Source organism: Columba livia, chromosome 10 (assembly GCF_036013475.1).
Source record: "Columba livia isolate bColLiv1 breed racing homer chromosome 10, bColLiv1.pat.W.v2, whole genome shotgun sequence".
In the NCBI taxonomy this organism is placed as follows: domain Eukaryota; kingdom Metazoa; phylum Chordata; class Aves; order Columbiformes; family Columbidae; genus Columba; species Columba livia.
In genome coordinates, this window is record NC_088611.1 from 13,095,098 (window position 1) to 13,118,854 (window position 23,757).

General features: G+C 42.8%; 1 protein-coding gene across 39 annotated transcripts in view; it reads left to right on the top strand.

Annotated features, from left to right (window-relative positions):
• The window catches only part of FOXP1 (forkhead box P1), a 383,604-nt gene that overhangs the window by 303,753 nt on the left and 56,094 nt on the right, over positions 1-23,757 (top strand). For 26 of the 39 annotated variants that reach the window (XM_065075373.1, XM_065075386.1, XM_065075374.1 and 23 more), the window contains 4 exons: positions 4,204-4,341; positions 5,396-5,485; positions 10,752-10,911; positions 17,074-17,278. In XM_065075373.1, the coding sequence (XP_064931445.1) occupies positions 4,204-4,341; positions 5,396-5,485; positions 10,752-10,911; positions 17,074-17,278 (593 nt within the window). The remainder of the gene's footprint in view (positions 1-4,203; positions 4,342-5,395; positions 5,486-10,751; positions 10,912-17,073; positions 17,279-23,757) is intronic. The other 13 variants (XM_065075384.1, XM_065075393.1, XM_065075387.1 and 10 more) reach the window with 1 other exon arrangement.

Sequence of the window (23,757 nt, forward strand, 5' to 3'; positions counted from 1 at the left end):
TCAGCTATGTTTTGCTCCGTTTAACTTTTATCACAAAATCTTTAACTGAAGAATTGCTGTTTGGAAATCCAAGGTGCCTGGTATGAGGTCTTACTGAAATCAAGTTTGAACATACATCGCAGAGAAAAGGATTTTCTGGCAGAGTTATTCTTTATGAATTAAGGAAATCCTCCCCATCTTCCATGCATGCCTGCTAACAGTTAACAGCACCACAACCGTATCCAACACTGAAGGCACATTGTGTGAAAATGGCATTCTTCTCCCCCCCCCCCCCCCCAACTTCATACAAGATTAAACTACTTGAAATTATTTAGCTAGTATTTAATTATATTAATATCGCTGAAAATGGAGGAATGGAGGTGATTAAATAGGACTAAATCATTTTCATCCCGTGACCCTTGTCTGGGTTGTATGGAGGAGTGACAAATGCATCCCTGCTGTAACTCCGCTGGGAAGTTAAAGGTGAACTTGGCCTAAGTTTGTGCGAGTTTTCCTTGGTTGGTCTTGCCAAAACGCGGCGTTTGGGGCAGCAGGAGGGGGCTGTGGGGTGCGGGGGGCTCTGAGGATGTGGAGGGACAGCGGGCAGAACCCTGGGAGAAACAGTGTCTGAAAACAATTGTGAGCATTAAAGACATTTTTTGCCGTTGATGGTATTAGCATGTCAGCAGGTCTCTACTAGTACAGCTCCGAAAGCCAAATTGCAGCTGTATTTTTACCTTTGGTGCCAGGTTTACACGCAGCTGGGTACCTACCACACCCTATTGTTATCAGTCAACAATACCAAAAGTAGTTGATTAATCATATCAGTAACAACACTCATGTTTTGTGTGGAAAACAGAAATAAACAAGTTGGAAAAAAGAGATGCCCTGCATGCTAACTTAGCATTCTTCAAATATATATGCCAGTAGTTTAATTCGAACTTCAATTCCCTGAAGGCACTAAGACAGAATTATTTTAGTTCTTCATAAACTGCCTTCCGTGATTCATTGTTAACTCATAAAACACACTCATTTTCATGTATTTAAACAGTTAAGCCATTTTTAAAGTTGGTTTGTAATTTTTTTTGGCAACACATTTAAGTTGACATCTGAGAGATAGAAATCTAAAATTAATTTATAGCCCTCAGTTTAGGTTTCATTTACTATCGGACACAATATCAGAAATAAATATTTTTTATCTAACGTAATGTAAAGTATATTGCACAGTATCTAAAATAAAGTTTAGTTTTGACTGAATACACTCAAAAAGGGACCCATAAATATTAGAGAGCTGTAGTTAAGAACTTACATGACTGTTTTAAATACTATTGATTTAAACCACTGGCTAGATTTTATGAATCAAAGTGTAATTTCCAAGCTTTGGCTATATTTCTCATCGCTAAAGCACTCTCTCTTGTGTGCCTTTAGCAGCTTTCCAGACATTCAACACGGGATTAAATGATAGTAGTTACAATGATCAATAGGTTAAGACCGGTACAATCACTCTTACCGCTAATGACCTCGGTAGTAATGGGTAATAAAGTGTGGGCTATAATAGCCTATTGCTGGTGCTGGATGCCCTTTGATTCCCAGTATTACCAGGGACTAGCTACATGAAAAAGCTGGACGCTGGGAGTTAAGAGACTGGATATATAGGCCATCATTCTTAACTATTTAAAGTCCTCAAACTGTACGTCTGCCCACGCTCATCCGGGACGCGCTTGTCGTTTTTAACACGGTATTTTCTGCTTTGTTTGAATTTGTTTGTAAAAGGTTTCTGTAAGTTGTTTTCTTGATGAGCTGAAGTACAATCTTTGGCTAAATGTGGCTGTTTGCCGTGTTTATAAATGGAAAGCAGGACCTTCTTTAGAGGCCCAGATGTGGTGTGAAAATGTGGTTTCAGATGGTAAAATGAAGTTGAACAGGTCAACGCAAACTCATACTCCTAGGTGCCATATATATATATATATGTAAAATATATATGTTTTTTTTGAAATTTCTGGTTGGGTGCTTCTGTTCTAGAAGAGAGTGTGCAGCTAGGAGATTCTTCACCAGTTTTCAAAGGCAGGGCAAAATCCTTAGATTTATCCCAAGATAATTGTGCAAAAAAGCCATGCAAGTCAATGGGAGTTGTCTCTGCATAGCTGGCGGCAGAATGCGGCCCTTCTTATTAATCACCGATGTGTAGGGTTTACAGCACCCCACCCTATTCCTGTCTGTATCCCTGCTTGTCGTCATAAATCTGACTGAAGAGTATTTGTGTTGTCTGTCTTCCAAGAAGGGCACAGAAAACATACTTAAACATGCTTCCTCTTCTGTTTGCTCAGTCCAACTTCAATGAAAGGTAGTACAAACCCGAGGGTAAAGTAAACTTCTCTGGGGATGAGAATAATGAAGGTGAGTCACGCTTCGGGGCAGAGATAGTGACGGCAGTATTTAATTAAATAATTCCGTACTCCCAGAAAAGTTTTTAAAAGACCCCGGATTAAGATGTTCTGAATTACTGGGATTATCCACCCTGGTGACTCGGTGTCCTCGGAGCTGGTCCTGCGTGGCGAAGCGGTGGCCGGTGGCATTCCCATAGGTGCGGGCAAGTGACGCCGGCCACTGGTTTCAGTGGCCACGACTGGTGTGTGACCTGTAATTAAATCTGCGTTTCCCTGCGTTCACACCGGCCTGGGCCACAGTGGGTACGTGGGACCTCGCCATGTTGGCGTTGCCGGGGTGTCGGAGGTTTGCTCAGAGAGATGTTTTCAGGGCAGTGCCTGGCCCTGGCACACAACGTGTACACAACAACACGGGGAGACGTGCCGTGTACGTGCGTCTGACCTTCAGGAACCATCTTTAGTTCATCAAAATTAGTGATGCTGAGAAATCAGGACATCAGTGCATAATGACTGTGAAATTAGGAATGAGAGCTTGCTATGCAAATGACAGGACAAATCATGTGAAAAAGTCAAGATAAACTGCATATTAAGACATTATGTTACATAAAATTAATACTGCATTTCTCTCTTGCTTACTACTACATTGTAAGATTTTTTTTTAAGCTCCTTTATCTTCTGATCAGCTATTGTCTGCTGATTTTTTTTAAAAAGTGGTGCACAGAAAAAGTGCTAAACATATTATTACCTTTTATTGTAATACATTAGATGACAGGAGATCCTTTTTAGCAAAGTATATCCTTTACTGCTTTTAGTTTTGTGCTGTCATGTATTTGATTTGAAACTATAGAAAAGTAAGGTGCTTAAATATTACTGTTAAAACTCATACGGGTTTTGTCTTTTCCTCTATTGTTTTTTTTCTTCCCTTTCTTTTCCTTTTTTGGGGTGGAGGGTAGAGGGTGGGTTTCTAGGGAAATAGTCTTCTTGCATTACTAGGACTGACAAAATGGTTCTCATGTAGTCTGCAAATTAAACACAAGTGCAGTGATTATTTTGAATAGCTAAATTACATTCTAGAAAGCTTGCAGAATTCATAGCATTGTCATTAGGTATCCGCTTGAATACAATTTGTGTAACCTTGGCCAAGACAGCCTGTCATTTTAATGTCAGTGTTTTATCTGAACAAGACATCATCCTTTCAGATACAGTGTACAGGTTCCTTGCAAAGATGCCCGTGCAGAAACGTGTTAACAGTTGCAAATATGAAATGCTATCAAGTTCATCACTGTAGCTGTTTGTCACTGAAATGTCATGGAAAGCGGCTTTTAATGGTATCTCACATAATATGAAAGAATTGAAGACATCTGTATGCTTGGTGAATATGGAATGGTAAAGACATCGTGGTAGGGCCTTTCTGTTAAAATTGCATGGGAGTCTAGTGCTGTTATTCACATCACTGAGCCTTCCTTCAATTTTCTTAAAAACCTGTCGTAATAGGGTCTAGATCCCATCAGCACAGGATTCTCGGCTGCTGGATTTCTGTACAGAAGGGAAGGGCTTTCTGGGAGGGAAAAGACCCAGCTGACAGTTTGTTGTAAAAATAAATAAATCTTAACATGGTTTAACATATCTATCGCTCGCTTTAAAGAATTCCCATCACAATGATGTTTCGCAGAAGGGGAACGTAGTCACCAGGAAGACGTGGTCGGTCCCTCTGCTGCGGTGGGCTGGGAGGACTCTCTCCTCCAGCACCCTCGGTGCCCGGCGCGGGGATGGTGGGTGTCACAGGAGGAGCTGTGGCCACGTGCTCTGACACCCCTTTGCTCTCCTCTCACTGCAGGTTCCAGTGTCGGTGGCTATGATGACACCTCAAGTGATCACTCCCCAGCAAATGCAGCAGATCCTCCAGCAACAAGTGCTAACTCCCCAGCAACTCCAAGTCCTGCTCCAGCAGCAGCAGGCACTCATGCTTCAACAGGTAATTGTTTTCCTAACAGCTGCTCAGGTGGCCCCTGTAGATACTGGAGGGTTTCCTCCTCCTGAAATGTTCCCAGGGCAAGAAGCTGCCCACATCTCAGGTCTGTACCTTGGAGCAGCCGTGCTCTGAGATGAACTGACTGCTCTTTTGTTTTTAATTCTAGAAATAGCTACTGGAAACAAATCCAGGGAGCAGTGCTAGGAGTGTTTCCAAGATCAGCTAAATAATACAGATGCATATTTAAGTGTCAGGACTTCGGCAGATGTCCCTGTTTTGATTTTGCCTGCGTCCCCCAGAAAGCTCGGTGCGCCCTGACTAATTGGAATAAACAAGGTAGTAGGGCGATACTTCCCATTTCAGACCTCGTTATGTCCATCTGGAACCATAAAGGACTATGGAAATGGTGGCAATAAAAGTGAAGAGGTTTGCAAGCTGATTTCAGCCGGCGTATGCTGTCAGTGTTTCTCACAGCCCATGGTCCTTTTCCAGCTGCATGCTGGCTGCCGATGAGCCCCGGGGCTCCGTTATCGTAGGGTACGGCACAGCGGGGGCTCACGAATCCCGGGTGGGCGCCAGCATCTGTCCCAGCCCAGGACCTTGTGTGCTCCCTCCTGCCTGCCCGGCGCACATCTGGGGAGCAGGGGGGAGGAGAGTATTTCCCAGGACGTCTATGCATGTATTGAACAACACTTAATACAGTCAAACCCTATCATTTAGAAAGCATGTGTGTTTCACAACAGAGATCCGCCAGGCTCTCTCAGCAAGGGCATTTTGGCTTTGTTGTTACAATCAAAGGTCATTCCTTGCCTTATTTTAATTAGTTTGTGTAGAAAATGGTATGTTTTTCATCAGTTCATTTTGGAGATTACTTTTCAAACGATAATGCCAAGAATAGTCAGTGTGCACTGAATTTATTGTCGAGTTTCAAACTAAAGGTCAGACCATTACAGATAAAAGGATGCTATTTTTCAAATCACAGTTTGTGTGTTACACCAAAAGGGACACTGAATTGGCTCTCCACTTTGTTACTTACCATCTTTCCTTTTCTTTGTAGCAGCAGCTTCAAGAGTTTTATAAGAAACAACAGGAACAGTTGCAGCTTCAACTTTTACAGCAACAACATGCTGGAAAACAGCCTAAAGAGGTACAGACAATACCCATTTTACTTTCAAACCGCAGATCCCTGGGGACTGTCTAGTGGCTATTAAACTGTCATTCATCTTATAAATGATTGCACAACTGAACTGACTCTATCGGGTCTCAGCTTTCAGATTTAGAGTTATTGTCCTGTTTTCGCCTGTATTTTCCTGTGCTTTCCATTTGCTTGCTGCCACATATTTTATAGCAGGGGACCATGCCTTGATGTTCGGTATGAGCACTGGAGCAAGCATCTAGACTTGTATCTTGGGAGAGTGCTTTTGGAAGTTAGTTATGTTGCAAAGGGGAGGGGGCAAGGCAGCAGGCCCAGACACGGTACTGTCCTCTAAACAGTGCAGAACGCTCAGAGACATTGAGTTTGGGCCGACAGGTTCCAACTGGAGAGGTTCTGGTTGCGTGTTCCTTGCAGCATGAGCTTAGCAGGAGGGACCATGCTGGAGCAGCATTGGTGGTGACACCAAGAAACGCGGTCTGAGAGGCAGAGGATGTGATGGCAGGAGACATCAGTGATGCCACAATGGTCCGTGGCAGGAACGGGCCAGGCCAGGGTGGTTTCTGCCCATCCTTTAAAGACACTTTCCTTTTAAAATACCTGTAACATACTAAACTTTGTTGGTTTTGGTGTGCTTGAATTTAATTTTGCTGTAATTAGTATTTATTTCTAAGGTAGTGAGTTCACTCCTCTAGTCACAAGGAGTTTGAGACTTTTAACGATTCATCCAACATCAGTGCTGGCTTGGGGAGATCCTAGAAAGCTGCCTCTTGGCACAAGGCGCTGCGTGATGTCCTGTGTGTCACTTTGCAAGTGGCGCTGCTCGAAGTACACACCAGTTCCTCCCCTCCCCGCCCCCCATTGAATTTTCGGCAAATTGTGGCACCTGTGCCAAGTTTTCAACCCAGAGTGAATTTTTCCAGCTGAGTTATAAACCCCTGAAAATAGGGGGGTTTATAATGGAAACGCTGACACAACCTTAGCCATAGCGCGCTTACGGGTGCCTCTATAATAAAAAGGGAACAGATTAAAAAGTGTCTAAAATGTAAATCTAAAGGACTAACAGTAATTAAAATGGAAATGGCACAGGGAGGGAAGGCATGTAATTGTGAGATATCACTGTGCAGAATGCTCTCAGCTTTGTTTTGCTGGCTGTTTTTCTAATTCAGTAGGGCTTACTCATCAGTGGCAGTTCAATGCGCGTTAATGACTCTGGGATGCAGGCATCACTCTGGACAAAGAAATGATTATTGTGCGGTCAAAAGAAGTTCAAAGACAAGAAGGGAATTTCAGTTTTTTCCTTAGAGATCCACATTCAAGAGCATATAAATTAAGCCAAATGTTAAAAACCACAGTCTGAAAGCTGACTTCAAAGTCACAACTCTCTAATTAATGAACTGCGAGCTTCAGTTTGGACAAGTCGTGGTTTGATGCGCCCATAAATCAACATGACAGGTCTGTTTCACAGTCTCAGACAGCGCTTGTCATTGAGTCACATCAGATGTAAACACAGCAGAAAAAAGAGGGAATATGAAGGAGGTGCAATTGATCAACAGAATTGGTAAAAACCCACTTTTGAAACGCATTATGCATGATCACAGGAAATGGCGATAGCCTCAAGAGGCTTTCTCCTTCTGCTGTTGCTTTTTTGAATCAGATTTCTAACAGCCTTCAAAAGGGAGAATAAGAATTATGGAGCTTCTCCCCTGTGGCTGGCAGGCAATAACCCCCTGTTGTTATTTTGTGCTTCTTTCTTTTCAAAGGCGTCAAAATTTAGTTTTTTAAAGATCTTTAACTCTATATTTGAAGACAAACAATAAAGGGCTGCCACTGTCATTCTTATCAGTTACCAGGGATTGTATTTTTTCTTTCTGTTGCCACTTCTTATTAACCTCTTATTTGGTCTATTAGACATAGTTTTGAATGCAAGCCTGCATGCTGGGAGAACATGAAAGTTCAGATGAGCTCAGAGGGCAGATAAAGAAATTTGAAGGGGAAAGTTACACAGCAGAATGAACGATAAAAGTTAACTCTTCTAAATTGCTGTTGTCAGACAGGAGAGCATCTCAGACACAAAGATGAGGGCTTGGAGCTTAAAGAAAAAAATACTTTGTGTTAAAAAAGACGAGAAGGGAAGTTAGACAATGTGATGGCATTTCAATATCTAACACACTGATTTACTGTGGTCACACTTCTGATATTGCACTATCGAAAGCAACAATAAGAAAGGACTCCTTCCTGTTTCAAGAAGAGCATTTTAACACGATAGCTTCTAAGAGAACAAGGGCCCCAAGTCTCTTCAGCTTTTTTAGGGTTTGGGGGGGTATTTTTGCTGGTGGTTTTAGTAAAGACCTGTTTCAGCGATGCGTTTCATCCTGCAGGTTTGGTCAGCCTCATTTTTCCCGCCTTAAGGAGGTTATTCTTGCTAAATTAGCATGTGAGAGCAGTGGTGTCTTATTATTTTTCTTTTTCCCCCCTCCCTCTCGTACTGAAAACTGACGGTGGGGTCACAAGGCGAGCGGTGCCGCGGTGGGGACCGGCGGCTGCCGTGCTAACGAGGGCCGAGTTTGTACCTTGACAGATGGAACGAGCACGTTCGTGTACCGCATCCCCCAAGTCATTTCGTTAGTCCTATTGTACCGCTGTGGGAGAAGAGAATCACCACACATCTCCCTGCTGGTAAAAGGGATCCGACCCCCGGGCAGAACAGAGGGATCCCAGTAGGGTTGCTGGTGGGTTTTAGTGCATTGCTCGGTGCCGGGGTGAGGTCTTGCCCCCCTTCCCAGCACGGCTGGGGGTACCCGAGCTGAGGGGGCTCCGGAGCCGCAGGGGGGTCCCGCCTGTCCCCTGGCGCTGGAGGGAGCGGGTTGTTTTCCAAACGGGGCCGTTTGTCCTCTGGCAGTTGTGACAGTTTATGTTAGGCAGTAGGGAGTAGCCTAAGAAAGGAAAACAGACCTTTGACAGAAGCTTTAGGGAGGGGATCAAAAATGCAAGTTTTATCAGGATATTTCAGCATTTTAACACTGACTACTGACCTGACAACAGGACTGCACTGAGACCTTTTTTGTATGCATTCAATTGTGAGAAGTAAACAAACTGCCTTGTATCCTGTGTTTGGTAACTGGGTGGGGAGTGCAGTTTGGCAACGTGTCTTGCTTTTAAATTCTTTCTTGGACAATGGGCCTTGTATACTTTTATATCCTGGCTTTTCAAAGTAGAGAGTGTTCAAGAGCTTTTCTTAGGATAGCAGAGAGGACAACCAAACGGGCATCAGTCAATTTATTTAAAGAAGTGGGTTTTTTTTAGGAAAAAAACCTAACTTTGCACTCGCATAGCAAATAGGTAGAACAGCTTACTGTAATAACGTTTATTATATATATAAAGTATATATATATTTAGAAAATGAATATTTATAGAGGCAAACATTACTTTAATTCTTAATATAACTGTTGCTGGGGCTTGCTGTTATTGTTGCAAATAGTTGAGCAAGTGGATCTGTCTGAGCAAGCTATTGCAGAGAAATGAAAACTCTCCGAGTTTCAGAATAGCTAAACACCTATTTCTTTAACTGCGTTCTTGAGGTTCTAGATTTTATTTGGAAATAACGAGGTAAATTGTCTTTATAAACAAGATAAATGGATCGACTGTCAGTACAGTTGTGGGGGTAGAGTTGGCTGCAGTGTGAAGGTTGGTGGGACATGGTGGTACAAGAAGTTGGGTGCCAAACCCCCGCTGGTGTCTGTCAGTCTGTCTCCTGCAGCTCTGCTGGATTTTTTTCCCTACTTGACGCTAGCAGGGAATGGGGCCAGTGGTCCCCTGGCTCGGTGTCAAGGAAGGGTGACAAAGAGCTTGGGATCTGGCTGGGGTTTGTTTGTGGAAGTGTGTAGTTCTCTAAGAGTTAATTTTCTTTCCGTAATTGTTAGCCATAACGTGTATAAGACCTCCACCTTGATATGATTCCTAGCAGATTAGGGATATTAGATAATTTCCTTCTATTTATTGTACTACTGCACTGTATTATCTTTCTATCACTCAGATAATTACTAAGGAAATCTACATTAATTTTTTTTGGCTAGCACAAGGAACTGCTAAACACTGGCATGATGTATTGATGTTTTACACAACAAAAGTTTTCCTCCTGTCATTGTACAATAAATAAAAAGATATTTATCAAAATGCAAAGCCTTTCATGGATTTTAAAGAACAAAGCAAATAAAATACAAGATGAGCATGGAAGCAAAACCTAGAGGCTTCCTTAACTGAACAAAATTAAGGACTCTGAAGCCTGGAGTACTGTACATATTAAACACTCACATTCAAGTAAGATGTTGTTTGCTAAATTATGAATGTGTGTAATTAAAATCTAGTGGCTGTTTCTATGAAAGATTTACAATGTTATTTCATCGTTTGTCATGGCTAATTAACAATATTAGATGAAGTTTTTCTTTTTCAAAGGTCTGATTTTTTCTCATTTATTTATGTCAGAAGTGATAAACAGAGTAGTTAAAAGCTTCTCCGGGTACAGTAGTGAGAAAAGCAACATGTTCTTTTACACCTCAAAGGTTCAGGGTTCACATCCCTGTGGAGTAAAGCAACTCCATCTTCTTTCTAGTGAGAATAATTAAAATTTTCAAAGTGCAGAAGTAGCAGCCTTAAATACAGCACAGAATGATTCTGAACATAACAGAAAGTATTGTGGGGCTTGATGGATGAGTAAGAGTAAGTGTAAAATACCATAAATTAGGCCAGTCATATTGTCTTAATAGTTGAGACAACCCTTGCATGAGCAAACAGAGCACAGTGCTGGATTGTTTTTCATTACATCTAAGTGTGGTGTGATGATGTGGTGTGAGTCTCAAGTTATACTTGTTCTTTGCCTCAAAGAATTACCCAGGGCCTTAAGAGCTGCCTGCAGCATTTGCTTTACCCACCACTGAAATGCAGCCACTTCTGGGGTAAAGCACGACCATTTGAACCAAGCAGCACTGCATATGTTTTTAACTGGGACGGCAGGAGGGATTTAGGTAGGATGAAAGTAACCGCTGGAGGTGGGAATCGACCGCAGCCCCGTGGGCAGCTCCAGAACCTCGGCCTTCCTTGGGGCCTTTCATATGGGTGGTGGAATCGCTCGCTCGCCTTGATACTGGGTGACTACAGTCAAAAGTTGACGTGTGTTGAGACAAGGAGCCCTGTAAATCCTCTGTTAATGCTTTGCTCTCTATTGACAAACGTGTATTTTTATTTTTTTCTTCTTTTGCAGCCCCAGCAACAGCAGGTGGCTACACAGCAGTTGGCCTTTCAGCAGCAACTCTTACAGATGCAGCAGTTGCAACAGCAGCACCTCCTGTCTTTGCAGCGTCAGGGGCTGCTAACGATCCAGCCTGGCCAGCCTACTCTGCCTTTGCAACCCCTTGCACAAGGTAGGTGAGGGGTTTGGGAGCTGCTGGCTGTCTGGCAAAGTGATGGTGTGCATGCACACACACACACAATTGTCACTCAGGGAGAGGGAGAGAGATCTCAAAGGCTCATAAAGCAATAAGCAAAGAAAAATCCTGACAGGCGGGGTGGGCATTATAAAGATATTTTTTGAGAAGGGCAACGCTGAGATCGCGGACCGCTCTGGCTAGCGGGAGGCAGGTGATTTGGAGTTGGGATTCAATTTGCGCAGCTATAGCCAGTCTGGCGGCCTCAAAGCTGCTGGTTGTACTAATCTGGGCTTGAAATCCTTCACAGGAGGCATCTTAATCGATTCTTGGTGCTGGGTTCATGGCTGAGAGTAGTGTGAGAGCAGCTTTTCCTTTTTTAAATGTGTTATTTGGGCCCTTTCTGGTTCCAGCCCGGCGAGGAGCCAGGCGCAGAGGAGTTCTGATCCGCACACTGCCAAACTGTAGAGATTTGATTGCCCTTTGCTGCAGCTGAGAGGGAGAGGTGGCAGCATCTCCTCTCCATGCCTGTTTACACGACCTGCATTTCACTGCCTGTGTACATCACAGCTTCATTACTTCGTCCACACTGAGGCAAATTGGGATTAACTCCGTTTAATTTTAATGGTGTTATTGACAATTAGATCCTCCTACATCTTTATTTAGTCTTACACGCTGCAAGAAGTTACTGCTTTGCTGAAATCCCTGTTTTTTTTTAAGATATTGATACATCAAAAGCAATAACTTCAAATCACAATACTTTTGACAGGGATTATAGCATGAGGGTTTTATTCTCTCTTTTCTGCCTTGGTTTGAATATTTCTATGTATTTTTTTAAACTGGGTTTGTCTGCAAGCCTTGGGACATTTTAACAGACTTTCCTGAGCTCTGGCTGCTGTGATTGAGGCAGACTGTTCAAAGTTGGCATGGCTGAGGGAAGATCAGATCTTTCAACCATGCTGCTGGTATTTCTGAATAATCATGCCTTTTCCTTCCCTTGCCCTGTAATAAATTTAAACATCCACCTCAACAACTTGAGTCAGCTTAGGTTGAATGATTTGGGCTCTTCAAAGCAGCCTTAGGGCTGCTACTAGTTGCCAAACCATATAATGAATTTACACTTAGCTCTATTCAGTTAAATGGTGGGGGACGAGACAAAATTGCTTGTGTTCTTCACCCTCCCTTTTTGTGTGTACATAGCTGCAAAAAGGAGAGCGAGGTGTCTGGTGAATATTAACTTATGTGGATAAACGGATACAAGGCTGAGGAGCGGAGTCTGCTTTGCTCTGCAGCTGGTGTGGTTTATTTAGGCTTATTTTCGTGAGGCTCACAAAGGTATGTGAGCTCCTGTCTTTAGAGGGTAAGCTTTTGGAGACCTGACACCTCTCTCCGCAAGAGTCAGTTTAGCTTTCCAGCATCTCAAAGCTGGACACCTGGTCTAGATTAGTCTGGTGTGTGAGTCGGGGGCTGATGAGCGGCAAGGTGGGGCCTGGCTGGGAGCTGCAGGGTCGGGCCTGGGGTGGTGGCTGGTGGGTCGCCCTCAGTGCTCGGTGTGATGGGGAAAAGGCGTGAAACGAGTCCAGAATGAAGGGCATGTAGACAAAATGCCATTCATACTTGAAAAACGTTGTCACGTACGTTAATTAAGCTTCAGATTTATTGTTGGAAGCATCCCAGGCTGTTCCCACACACCCACCAGACTGAAGCTTCAACCTTTCTAATTTTTCCCACAGCTCCTATACTATTAAGTTGGCTCGGTAAGGTTCATTGTATAGTACATCAGTTAAGCTGTCCAAAGGAGGGCAATTGGGCAGTGACAAGACACGCTCATGTGTAATGTGAAAGAAATGAATGTGGTGATGCATGAAGTGTAATCTGTGCGGTAACACATCGGAGACACCAGTAGGTAATTCAGCCGTCATGGCATTGATTGATATGGTTAGCAGGGTAGTGTAACTATTAGTCCTCGCAAAGAAGCATATTTAGAACCTAAGGGGTGCTGACTTGCACACCGAAGACAACATAAACATGAGCAGAAAGTGCTGGTTCTTGCAGGGAAATGAGCTGCGAGCGTTGGGGGCGGCTGGAGCCGGGAGGAAAGAGAAACTTGAGAATTCAGGCAGGTTGCAGTACAGCACGATATTTTATTTCTTTTTATCAGAGAGACGATGGCTTAAAACTGATGTCATTATGAGGTTTAAATCAACTTTCTGCTTGCTTGAACATGGTCACCTGGGTATGAAGGTACAAGGACACAAAGAGGTTGAGCAACTCTGTTTGTCTTTGAGCCGGTGATACCTGGGGTTGGGAAATTGAGTTCCGTGAGCAGTAATCTGTCAACTGTCCCCACAACATACATTTTTTAAACCTGTGCCTACATTTTCTTTCATAATGAAGGGGACTAGTTGTCCTGAAAAATGTAATGAAGAGCCAGGGCTATAGTTTAAAATAATTGGTAATGTACACTTCTTATTTAAAAAAAAAAATACATATATCATGCCCTTTTGTTTTCAGAACAGTCTGCAAGACTGAGACAAATACTGGAAATGTGCGTATTAAAAAATAACATCCCTCTAGTAAGTGTAGCTATGAATTTGGTTAAAAGCATTTTGCTTTTATTCTTAAGTATCTGTAATAGTAATAAATGTTTCTAAGGAGAGAATGCCACTTCATAAGTGATTTTTTTTGTTATGTTTTCAGAACTAATACATTGTTTAAAGCTGTATTTCAGTTTCATTTTAGTTTTTAGTGCTTACCTATTGTCTTACACAAAACAGCACATCCTTTAATGTTATATTTGTGTAATCTTTTCTGCTTTGTATTTAGACACATCTATAATCTAGATTTTACATCTGTACCTAGTAGCAATTTAAAAATAAACCACATTTCAGCAGTGTTCTGAGCTGTGAGAGCTGGATCTTTAGTATCTGCAAAATGAAACTGCAAATCACACTTCAGATCACCAGCGAGTGAAAATAATAGGACTGAGACATCTGGGTGCCCGATTGCTCCCGCAGATTTGGCAGTTTCAGGTCTAAATCCCGTTACTGGTAGGTACAAAGTTGCAGCACCAGCAGTAGCGATCTCTGGTAATTGCAGCGCAGTTCTGGGAACCTGACTTAAAATTTAGCTCTCGCTGTTAAAATGAAACTGTTAAATGGTAAATTACATAATTTATTGTGAGCGTTCGTGGATCTTGCTTTTACCATTTGTTCTATTATTTTATTTAAGCATTTTGCGAGATGAATAACGAGCATACCTTTCAGCTGCCCAGTTTGACGGGCTAGTTAGGAATTCTCTCCAGAATTATTCTAAAAGAACTAAATTTGGGGAAGGAGGAGCAAGACTTTTTTTAAATCATATTAATCAAATGATGTCAAGGATGTGGTCATTTTTAAGTGATGGGTTGTGTGCAGATGTGTATGACATCACATTTAACTCTTTAACGTCACCCAGGCCGAAATCCTCCTTATTATCTCCAGTATTATTTTCCCCCGGGTGTTTTTTCTTTTTCTTTCAATACACGATATAGTTGTTGTTGCTGATATGAGTCACACTCATAAAGGAAGTTAAACCAAACCCCTTGACTTCTGGAGGATCTACAGCAAGGTGTAAATATTATGTGTATGTATATTTTAAGGGCTGTGACGCTTGCAAGCTTTTCCTTGGGATAAAGTGTTAGTAGATCCAGAAGTGACCTGGAGGAGAAGGGAAGGGGAGAGTAGAAAGGGGGACAGGGGGAGGAGAGGGGGGCGAGCTTGGTTCTAATTAAAAACCTGCAGAAATCCAAATGGGGGTGGTGGGTAAAAAAAAAAAAACAACAACAAAAAGCCAGTTATTCTTTCCTTATTTGCTTATTCTGGAAAATAAAAATAGGTGTCTGCTCATATGGTCTCATATCAATATGTTATCATCAACAGACAAGTCTATTCACTATTGTTTCAATTGAGTAAACAGTGGTGTAAGGGTCAGCCCCGCTCACAGGTAATTGTGTGTGTGCAGACAGTCCTGTCAAGCGTGTTCGCTAAAAATACATCCCACACTGTCACTTTGCAAGGTGTTTGAAAATAATAGCCCCGATCCAGGAAAACAGGACGCAGGCTTGTGTACTGACCTTTTTCTTTGTTTAATTTGCTCAGAGGTTTAATTTCAGGGGACAGGTAATAATTGAATATGTCTAATAACTAAATGCTCATTTGGGACAAAATCCGTCAAAATATAATTGGCATTTGGGTCTGATGAAAGGAAAATGGCGTGGCTTTAGAGATGCGGATGCGTCCTAGGAATATCTGATCACTTAATGTATAAATTGAAGCCTCTCTCATAATATATATTAATTGCAGATACTTAAGGATTTTAGCATTTTTTTGTAGTGAACCGTTACCAGAGACCAACTGTTTTTGTTAATGCTACTCTCGGAAAGGCGGGGAAGGTTATTGGTCTGTCGTGCAATAATTTACTCCTCTTTGATATGCAAACGATCCACGGTGAATATAAAAAAATCCTATCAGACTCATTTCACAGTTCTTAACCACTTAGATTCTCTGGAGTCTATCGCCTCATTAGACCAGTGCTCTCCAAAGCTAGCATAATTAAAATCTTTAACAGTTTAGCAAAGTAAAGATGTTTGGCTGATCACGTTGAGATGATTATCTATCCATTGTATTCTAAATGACAAAAATAAATTAAATTTAGACCTTGGCATTTTTTATTATGTGTTTCAAATGAATATAATGCATACTGCCTTTTTTTTATTTTATTTTATTTCAGTACCTCAGGTTTGGTGAGATCCGTGCCTGTGAGAGCTGCTGCTGTGCACTCAGAAAATGGCAGGTTTCCTTAGGACAGCTCCAGCGCTACAATACACTGAAACAATGAACAGCCATCCAAACGATGGTCTGGAAGCGCAGTGATGAGAAACCTCTTTAAAAACACACAGACACTGGCTTTTATGATATATTTCCCCACCCCCCCCCCCGAATATTTAAGTGATGCGTCTCTCCTGCTAATTTTTTCCCATGGCCTCCTCTGAAAGAGCACTGAAATCGTCTTCAGTGAGAGAAGCTTGACTTGTTTGATCATGTCACAAACATGAGCTGTATCCAAAGCATGATCTCAGCGTGAGCCCGTGTCACGCTGACGTGTGGCTCCGCTTCGGCCCACGGGACGTTGCAAAGTTTTCACTTGCCTTATTTATTGCATGCGATGTCCTGAGCTTGGTGTCCTTTTTTGGCACAACTGAAAATACATACATTTTATTATTATTATTTCTTGAAGCTTATTTTATGTTTTCGTTTTACTTTCGAATGGCTCATTAGCATCGATCTAAGAAATGACAGTAATAATAGTGTTACTTGTATAGAAAGTTACACAGTTTTCCAGTAGACACATCCATCAATTAAGTGAGCAGTTCGAGAAACCAAAATTAATGAGAAAGATAGGTGTGTTAATTAAATAATCATAGTATAATCAATTTGACTGTTAAAATTTGAAAATCATTTCAGGAAGACAATATGAATTCATAATTTATGTCTAAAAGTGATTAATAAAAACTGTATTTAATAACAAAGCTATTTGTCATCATTTAAAACTTAAGCACAAAATTAGTCATATTGTGGTTCGTGTTGTCATAATAATAAAGCTGAGTATTTTTTTATTCCTAAGACCTTCCTTTCTTTCAAAAACAAGTTAGAAAGTATTCACTTTCCTTGAAAAAAGATAAAAGAAATAGTATATTTTTTGAAGAAAAATAGAATTTCTCCAGCTGACTGCAGAGGAGCCCGTGGGCACCTTTGCTGTCAGCCTTGGGGTGATTTCTGCCTGAGTGGGGACTCTGGAAATGGGCCCTCTGTAATTCTAATTACAAAAAATAATTAACATGGAGTTTGGGGTGGGGAGGTGTGTTGTGTGGACCCCCTGCCCCACACCTTGTATTTTGCATTACATAGGTATTGCAGATGTTGCACCAGAACATTTAGCAGAGACCTGCAGTGTTCGGTATTAGCCTTCAGTTATTAATAAAAAAAATACACGCGCAAAAACACACACATACAGAGAACTAACACTAGGCTTTGTTTACTGACTCTTTGATTTAATTACTGTTTGAAGACGGCCGAATTAGCTGTTAATTGATTTAATTATCCAATTTGTTTGTTTCAGGCATGATTCCAACAGAACTGCAGCAGCTCTGGAAGGAAGTGACAGGCTCGCACACGGCGGAGGAGGCAGCCAGCAACAACCACAGCAGCCTGGACCTGTCCACCACCTGCGTCTCCTCCTCCGCGCCATCTAAGACCTCCTTAATCATCAACCCGCACGCCTCAACTAACGGACAGCTATCGGTCCACACTCCTAAACGGGACAGGTAGGTGCCGGTGGGGTTTCCACCCCTGAGCATCTCCGAACAACGTGCCGAAGCGATGGTGGAATCATTGGGAGCGGTGGCCAACAGCCTTGGCCTCGGTTTTGTCCTCCACGTCTTGCTCTGTCTGATTTTGATGTGGTTGAATAGAGTCACCACTGGGCAGAATATGCTCCTTTTGTTCAGATCTTTATGGCTTGTTAATTGGATCAATGTGGGCACAATTAGCTAATTAGAAGTGCATTGGATAAGTGTATTGGGGGAACTGTGGAAAGCATAAGCTGGGGATTTTTTGAGTTCTGCATCCCGGGTGGTGTTACTCTGGATGTGCTTTGGCTTTGCAGGCTGGAGGTAAAGAAAAAAATCTGTTGGTCAGTACAGGCTGTTTTACTACCCCTGTTTTCTGTCAAATTTCATTGCCCCATCTCATCTAACACATTTGCCTTTTTTATTTTTAATCTGTATTTACCTGCTTTCACAAGACAGAATAGGCTTGAGTTCACCAGGTTTCTCTAAAACAAAGTGATTTTTTTTTTTAAGCGCTGATAAAATTAGCTAACTGGTGTTGTTTGGCTTTTAAATATGTGAGTTAATTTATACTTACTAGGCTTGCATTGTTAAAAAGAAATGGCTTAAATCAGGGGTTGTCTGTTGATGTGCTTCTCAGCGCAGGCTCTGCTTTATTCCACAGGATGCTTTATTGCAGGTTTGTTTCTTTACACCCCCAGATTTCACTGAGGCGTGTCTAACAACATAACTTTTGCTTACGGTGAGATAGACGGTCCCAGGAGCTCGGGCCGTGGGTGCCGGTGCCTGCTGCATCCTCGGAGGAGGAAGAAGAGGAGGAGGAGGAGGATTAGGGTCTCCAGGAGCGAGCGAGCAGCCCGGGCCCACCGGGGAGGGCAGCGCTGCTTTGCTTCTTTGCATTCAGGAGAGTCCCTTTGCCCATCTAGAAATGTTACAGCAGACGCTAGCGAAAGCTGGATTTTATGGAAACTGATGGCTTTGTCTTTCCGTCCTCCTTTCATTCATTAGAAAGAGGATAATGGAATTTTTAAGCCATAGAGTTTATATGTCTGGTGGTCTGAAAGTAGATTGATAAGGAAGCTATATAAATACCTCTTATGTCTTTCTAATATTAAGAAAATAGAGCTGTTGGGAATAGATAGATTTTAAAGGAGAGCACACCCACTGTTGAAAGAACTGCTGTGTGTGTAAGGCGTTATTTTATATCCGTTGCAAGGACATGTGAGTGAATATCAGCACATACATTTATAATGTACGTAAGTGTCAAGGATGTGGTTTTCATAAAGACTTACATGGGATACTAAAAACAATTTTATGTTTATTAAACAATTACATTCCCTTTTTGCTGCATATAGAGCTGAACAAGTTGTTCAATAAATTTTTTATCTGTGTTTTTCTTGCTGAGTATATAAAATAAAAACCCATTCAGTGAAATGAATCTTCTTTCACCAAATAGAGGCTTGTGCTGTCTGCTAATGGCAGGCTAACCGAGGAAACTGTATGCCATTGCTGTTTAGTTTGAAATGCAGCGGAAATACAGGAATCTGTTCTGAAGTAAGGATTTTCTCTGTGTATACTGCCAAGCAGAACTAGAAATCCATGTGTCTGAGTCCTGTAATTGTGGCCTGGAGGTAGTGGGGATCTACAAACAAGGCAATGCATGTGTTTTTATTAGTAAAGTTCAAAATTAATTAGGACGGCATAAGCTTGCTATGGTTATTGTTTGAGATTGTCTTAGTTCAGAAGACTTAAGGGCCTCACAGGTTGAACCGATAGCTGTATTGTTCAAGCTTGCCGTTACGCTTTTCCTACATATCTATTTAGAGTTCTCTACAGTATCGAAACACAAAAATAGGTACATTTAGAAATACAAATAAGAGAACTATAGACTTTCTTTTATCTTGCCTCTGTTTGGTACATGGAGGGTTTACGCCATCCATTTGCTGCAGTGATTAAATTACATCTTTATCCATAAGTAGAGCAAGAGACTACAGGCAGAAGAATGCCTACTGATGCACTTAAGGGTTTTGTTGCAGTCTCATCAGGCACCGTGGTGCCTGCCTGGATTTCATGTGACACGGAAACTCCTCTCGTTGAGCTGTGTTGCACTGGTTTCCTTTCTGAAAGGGGGTTTATCTACAGGCAGGGCGTTCAGGGTGGTGAGTGAGCAGGGAGGGAAGAGTAGCCGTGCTTTGCTGTCAGATGTATATTTGAAAGTTCATAGAAGCTGAAATGTTAGTGTGCTTACAAGAGAGAGGACAGGCGTGAGCAGGGTTTTGGGAATTTTTTGATTGCAAAGTTTAAGGCTAGAAAAAAATCATGGGTCTGGCGGGAGCATGAGTTTGTTAGACCTGTAGTGAAATCTGTGTATGTTCTTGTACCCAGCTGGTTCAGCACAACTGAGCTTGCAGATACAAGGGGACTAGTGGAGGTGATCCTGAGCTCGAGCCCAAGCTTGGCTCGGCGTTGTCAAAAGGGCTCACAAGGCAGATCCCAGCCCTTCCACCTCCCATCACACCGGCCTGCAGCTCGGTCTGACCAGGGCAAGTTTATGGGTTGTGGAATCCACCATCTCATTCCTGCACCTTCTGTGCAACTGGCTGTTAGCTTTTGTCTGCTACAACCAAGGACTATTTATTTAGATTTAAACAACAATAAAAAGCACATAGTAAAATCTGGAAGTGTCCTAACGGTTAAGCACAGTCACATCATAACAACTGCCCAGCAGCAATAAATAATCATATACAGGTAACATTAACTTTTAGGGTGTGCTGTAAAGCTGTTTCCCCCCTTCCTCTTGGGCTTTTGAAGCAAGTTGCAGGAGGCAACTTGGTTACGTGGGAGTTACTGTCATCACTGTCATACCTAGGACATGTCGCTGGGGTCGTTCAGGTTGTGTTTTATGGGGTTCCTGATCCCACAGGTCAGGTTGTGGGCTACTTGAGACCCACGAGACAGGAGGGACTTGGCTGACACAGCAGCAGAGGCACCTGTGTAAAAGCCATCGGGCAAGCAGCAGTCTTGGGTAAAGACATGTTTTGGTTATAAACACGGGGTTTAAAATAGCAGGAGAAATAGCCATTGGCTGCTCGGCATGCCCACATGTCACTGTGCCACGAGCCCAGCCTCATGGTTGTGCACAGCGAAGCTTTAGTCTGTGCACGCTGCGGGGACACAGCTCTGGTGGCACTGGTGGCACCGGCCACTGCAGGGCTGCCACGCTTAGAGATGAGTGACAACAAAAGTTCTTCTTTATGGCACAAAAAAAAAGGCAAATGGCAAGCAGGTGGCCAGAGGCACCCCGGGGTGTTTGAAAAGCAAAGACATGTTTGAAAGCAGGAGGCATTGTCCACTCTTGGGCAGGGCCAGGGACCATCGTGGTGCTGCTCTTGGTTTCTGTGTGCTCTGTGCGTATGGCTTTCACAGGAATGAAACAATTCTAGCTATAAATAATGGGTTAATGCTTTCATTCATTTGGGCTTTAAATGTATATTACATCTATGCTTTTGTCCCACGTTTCGCCCAGTTTCTGTAAGTAGCAGCAGCAGCAGCTCTGGGGTTTGGTGCACAGCAATCTGTTAAGGAGATAAATAATCTGCTTTGGCATGACACTCCTACTCTCCTCTTTAATTTGTCTTACACAAGGAAAATTATAATTAAATCATTCAGGGTAAACCCTTGAGTGTAGAGAAGGAAAAAACACACTTTGGTAAAGATTGCCAATAGAGACCAACTTCCCTGTTGTGCCGTGCAGAGACATTTATCAATATTCAGCACTATTAAAGAGAGAACATTTCGTGTGATTTGTGAGGCGGATGCCAAAGCTCAAATCAAGGCTTGTTAAGATCCTTTCCCCATGCAATCATGGGCATTCAGCATCATTAGAATTCAGCACTGACTGTGTGTTTCATGCTTTGATTTTACTCAGACAATTTAATAATGTTTATTGTGCTGATTATATATATAAATTCACTCAATGCAATAAACATACCTCAGTCATCAGTACCCTAAGGGAAATATTTAGTTATAGATACTTGTATTCACTCAGGATAAGCGAAAGTGAGACCATCAACCAGCATGCAAACCTCTCATCATCTTATCAGCATTTGAGTTTCTTCACTAACAAGCGTTTTCTCTACACAAGTAAATAAATAAATAATGGGAGCCAGTTAAGTATATCTGCTGTGCTTACAAATGTCAAGGACAGAACCCCTTTCCCATCTTGTTCCACTGCATCTTATTTGCGGGAAGCTTGATTATTTTCTTAAGAAAAACAGCAAAACGAAGTGGGTGGATGCCCGGATGCTTTAGGTGACTTCTAACTTTATAACCTGATGAGCAGTGGGCATCCCAAAACCTACATGCTTGGGGATATTCCTGATGTCAGTAGGTTTGGAAAAGCAGAACGGTGCAGAGGTCATCGATGCTTTGTGGTGAGCAGAGGTTGCTCCAGCTTGGGCTTGAGCTGGGAGGTCTGGGGTGCTGTGGGGTGGTACCTGCGTGTGGTCCTGTCCCCTGGTCCCGTTCTGTGCTGACTGCAGCAGCCACAGGATGATGGAGGCTGTTCGTAAACAAGTGAGTTAGTGAAGGTGCAGACCTGTTAATGTAGAAAATGCATCTGTTTGTAAGGGGTAAGGTGAAGGTCTGGAGGTGAAAGCTGCATGTCTGAGAGACCTTTCTCCTCATGCCAGCAATCCCATGTTTGTCCCCTATTGTCTTTATACCCTTTCCAACCGTGCTTGAGTCTTGTTCTACATAAGGAAGCAGCCATCTCATAGGAAAACTAGATGGGATAAACAAGGGGATTTTTAAATGAGTTTTTCTTGCCAGCATCGCAGGAGGAAGGAGTCTGGAGAAGGCTCTGAAGGGAAGCGAGAGGAGCGGCGAGGCAGCCCATTGATCTGGTTAGGCTTAATGCATCGTGTTTTACTGTTGTTATCTTCCATGCCAGCTGATCCTCCATCAAAATCCCAAGGCCCTTAGATGAGGGCATTAGGATTCAGTACAATTAAGAACTACAGATTTCGGTCCATTATTAATGCTCGGGATGAAACAGTTCAGCCTGCAGTCCATATGCTCCCAGGGCCTGATCCTCTCTTGGCCTGCCTCTCCGCGCAGTCCCTGGCATTCGTTCTGCACTGGTGCCAGCATCAAATCTGCTCATCCGTGTCGGCTCCTCTCAGTTGCTCCGTGCAGTTGATTTTAGCTCGTTATGCTTTACCATCAGCAGAGTTACGTTAGATTAGGTTACCTCAGATCCCTTCCCCCTTAAGAAATGGGTGTTCCTGGGGCCTTTAGCTGCTCCACGTACACAGACCCCATCATGACCCTGGTGGTGTTACCCATGGTCTGAGCAGCTCACGTGCCTCCGTGCAGCATCCTCACTGCGGAGCTGGGTTGGAGCTGGAGACTCGAGCCTGGATGCCCAGCTGCATGTCTGATAAACCATCCTGCTCTCTACATGACTGCTGTATTTCCTCTGGTTGCACCGAGTACGGGTGTGATGGCTGTGAGGCCGGTTGGGTTGTTCAGTGACGGTGACGCTGTGACAGCCGGAGCAGGGAGCTGGCCCTGCCGTCTGCATTTATTCTGTGCAGATACAACCCAAAGCGTGCCGCTACCTGATCCCTTGGCGCTCGCTCCTCCAACAAAGAAATCACCACCGGTTACTATGTGCTCTCCTCGTCTGAGTCACTTCTCTGTGTATTCAGCTTTGAAAAAATATCAGCCGTGACTCAGACCTGAAGCTGCTAATCTTCAGTTTTAAGCCTTATCAGGCACTTTTTACTGTTCCTGCTTTTCAGATTTGCGTGTGTAGCGTCCTTTGCATTGCCCATACCTGCCGTCAGCTGCCGCACTCACATTTTTGAGAAGCCCTCTGCTAAATTAGTTTTACAGTGCCGCTTGCTCCTTCGTCAGCCCAGGAGCTCTTCAATCAAATTTTGCTTTTCAAGGAATCGTTTCGCTAAGCTTTGGAAATTGTTTCTAGCTGACTTTATTTGATTTTTCGCTATGAAAGATGCAGTGTTAACCAGGCTGTGGTTCCTTGGTGTGGCCCTTTGCTGAGTAAGGGCTGTTCCACGCAGCCCGGCGCCGGGAGCTCCTGCGCGCCAACGCTTTGCTGCTTTCTGGTCCTGTGTAATAACCATCAGTTGTACAACTCCAAACACTAAGCTAATGTATCAAAAAGCACTTAAAATAGATTGGGTGAGCCTTGGCAGACGTCTAGCAGAACTTTTCCAAATTTTAGCATATGTATTGTTTTATTCCTCCATCTGGCCAACAGATCATTGTTTGATATCTGAGTGCTTTGCATATCTCCTCCTTTTTCTTGCAACTGAGATACTTACACGTGCATTTAATAGAGCTTAATGCTATTTTTACATACCAGAGAAATAGCTGATGGCTTTCTGTTAATTGCGTGCACTTTGCAGTTAAACTTTTAGTGAAGCATT